Genomic DNA, 2,344 nt, shown 5'->3' with positions numbered 1-2,344 from the left:
AGAGAAGGTATTGAAATCCTGGAGAATGTATTTTAACTAGCAGAAGTGGTTTCATACTCATTTCTGTTTCTGGTATTAATAGTTTCGGTGCTTATATGTGAGAACTTATGTTTTTAATTCTCATGTTTTTGCTACCGATTTTTAACCTTAAAACATCTATTTGTGTAAATATTGCTTCAATTTTCCGTAACAAGTGTGCTTTCCTTTTTTTGCCTCTTTCCAAGGTTAATCTATTAAGCAATTATATTTTCTATGCATCTTTTAAAGAGCACTTAAGATGCTTTTAGATATAATTTCTAAAATATTTAATAGGCATAATGGCTAGGAATATGTAATATTGAATAAATAAGCTGCAGAACCAAAGAGAGGTTAGAGAAAAGGAACCTTTATTTTTTTTCTCTTTTCTGCATAATCGTATTAGGTAAGTAAAAATGACAGGAGACAATTTATCATAAAATGAAATAAAAAAAAACCTGGGAATGATCATCTCTGAGAAATTTTTATTAGAAATCCTATAAGCACACAACTCAATTAACGTTACAGTTCCAAAACAAAGGACGAAAACGTTTGGAGATGTAGGCCAGGTGTCAAACTTTGTCTATCATAAATACTCATAAAGACAGATCATAAAGACTGAAGACTTGTTTTTTTAAGGACATACAGAACAGAGAGGAAAATGAAGCTCATCTTAAAAAAACAAAAAACAACGTGATCAAGTTACATTATGTGACCTTTGAAATTGTTGATTTGGTAATTAAGGTTTTAAAGTTCTTCCTCTTACTATATGGCCCATTTCTAGAATTACAAAGTGCCCCAAACTGCCTAATGGTAAACAGACTTCTCTGGTACAGTCATCCTTGCAGTTCAGCGGGTTGGGTGAATTCACTGGAGATACTGGTTATATTTTTAAGTCTGACAGTTTTCCCCTTTGAACGATAACTATTGAATAACTATTAAATAGTACTAAATATTTGCGAAATAGTAAGGTCTATCTTCATGTATTTTATATGTGGTGGCATAATTAAGTAGTTTATTCAGAGAAATGGAAAACGATCCAAGTCCGGTTATCCAAGGAAAAACTAAAAAAAAAAACAAACAACAACAAAAAAAACCCAAACACCAAATGTGTAAGAAGGCCCCTTTGAGGGAGTGTCTTTTAATGCTGCACTTCAGCCAGCAAACTATTGAGAAATGCCTGGGCGGGGTGGAAGGGCACGTAAAACAAAAGACTTCCTTTCCCTACTCCCCTTTCCCGTTTCTTTTGGCAAAGGTTGTTGCAAACTTTCGGACACATTGTTTAAACGTAGTTATGTTTGGCTACTTTCATTCTTTCAGGGATTGAGCTGGGTGGTGATCTGGACTGAATGCCGCTAGGCTAACAAGAGAAGAGGAAAAGAATAAAATTACTCAATTCGCGAGGATTTCGGGTAACAATAAAAAAGTGTAAAACCACTTTACTTAAAGGCACAGCTCATTTCACTGCCCGGGCTCGGTGCTTGGTAGCTGAGAAACGATTTTCGTCGCCTAAAATGACTGAGAGGAGTACAGGTACACACATTGGGGTAAATTCTCGGATTTGTTCTGCTCCGCGAAAAACAGGGCTGCTAAAAGCCAAGCGCCCACGGCAGCACACTCCTCGCCTGCCACGCTCGCCATCCGTCTCCGAGCGTTCGGCGCGAGCAGAGAGCTCCGAACCTGGAGGGAATCCTGGACTGGCAACCTGACTCCGCTCGGCGCGGATTGGTCTGCGCGCCGGGCCACGCCCCCGAAACCAAGGCGGCCGTTTCGCCCGGGCCCACCCCCTGGCCCTGGGAATCGCTGCCTGGCAGGCCGGCTGCGCCTGTCACTCAGCCCGAGTGGCGGAGGCTCTGGGCACGGAGCCCCGCCCCCCCTAATTGATATTATTGGAGTGTGGAGCAAGCGGTCGGTCTGCAGTCGGAGACTTGCAGGCAGCAAACACGGTGCGAGTGACTGGAGGGAGGGGGAGGCATAAAAGCTAAACGTGGAGCGGCCAGCCGGGAACCGAGAAGGGGTAATCGATGCGAGGAGCGCAATAAAAAACAACAACAACCAGCCACTTCGGAGCAAACGGCATTTGAAAAGCGACGACTCCAGAGAACTGAAACCTAAAATAAAACCTGCTCATGCACCATGGTTTTTCAAACTCGGCACCCTTCGTGGATTATTTTATGTTACATCTGGCTGCTCCGCTTTGCACACACGGGGGAGGCGCAGGCTGCGAAGGAAGGTAAGGCGACAGAAAAGCAAAGTTTCTTCTGACTTATTTATTTAGCTGCTTACCTGGACCAGCCGGCTCCTCTGCGGGGCTGCCGGCCGCGCCAGC

General features: G+C 43.3%; 1 protein-coding gene across 5 annotated transcripts in view; it reads left to right on the top strand.

The window, feature by feature from the left end:
- The first annotated feature begins 1,925 nt into the window (after window positions 1-1,925).
- Window positions 1,926-2,344, top strand: part of EPHA7 (EPH receptor A7) — a 192,434-nt gene continuing 192,015 nt past the window's right edge. For all 5 annotated transcript variants that reach the window (XM_045294526.1, XM_004710917.4, XM_004710916.2 and 2 more), the window contains exon 1: window positions 1,926-2,248. In XM_045294526.1, coding sequence (XP_045150461.1) covers window positions 2,152-2,248 — 97 coding nt within the window. In that variant the 5' untranslated portion in view covers window positions 1,926-2,151. The remainder of the gene's footprint in view (window positions 2,249-2,344) is intronic.

Source organism: Echinops telfairi, unplaced genomic scaffold (genome assembly GCF_000313985.2).
Source record: "Echinops telfairi isolate 266 unplaced genomic scaffold, ASM31398v2 ScPeMD7_3533;HRSCAF=4204_0, whole genome shotgun sequence".
Classification (NCBI taxonomy): domain Eukaryota; kingdom Metazoa; phylum Chordata; class Mammalia; order Afrosoricida; family Tenrecidae; genus Echinops; species Echinops telfairi.
This window is presented reverse-complemented; position numbering and strand designations above follow the sequence as displayed.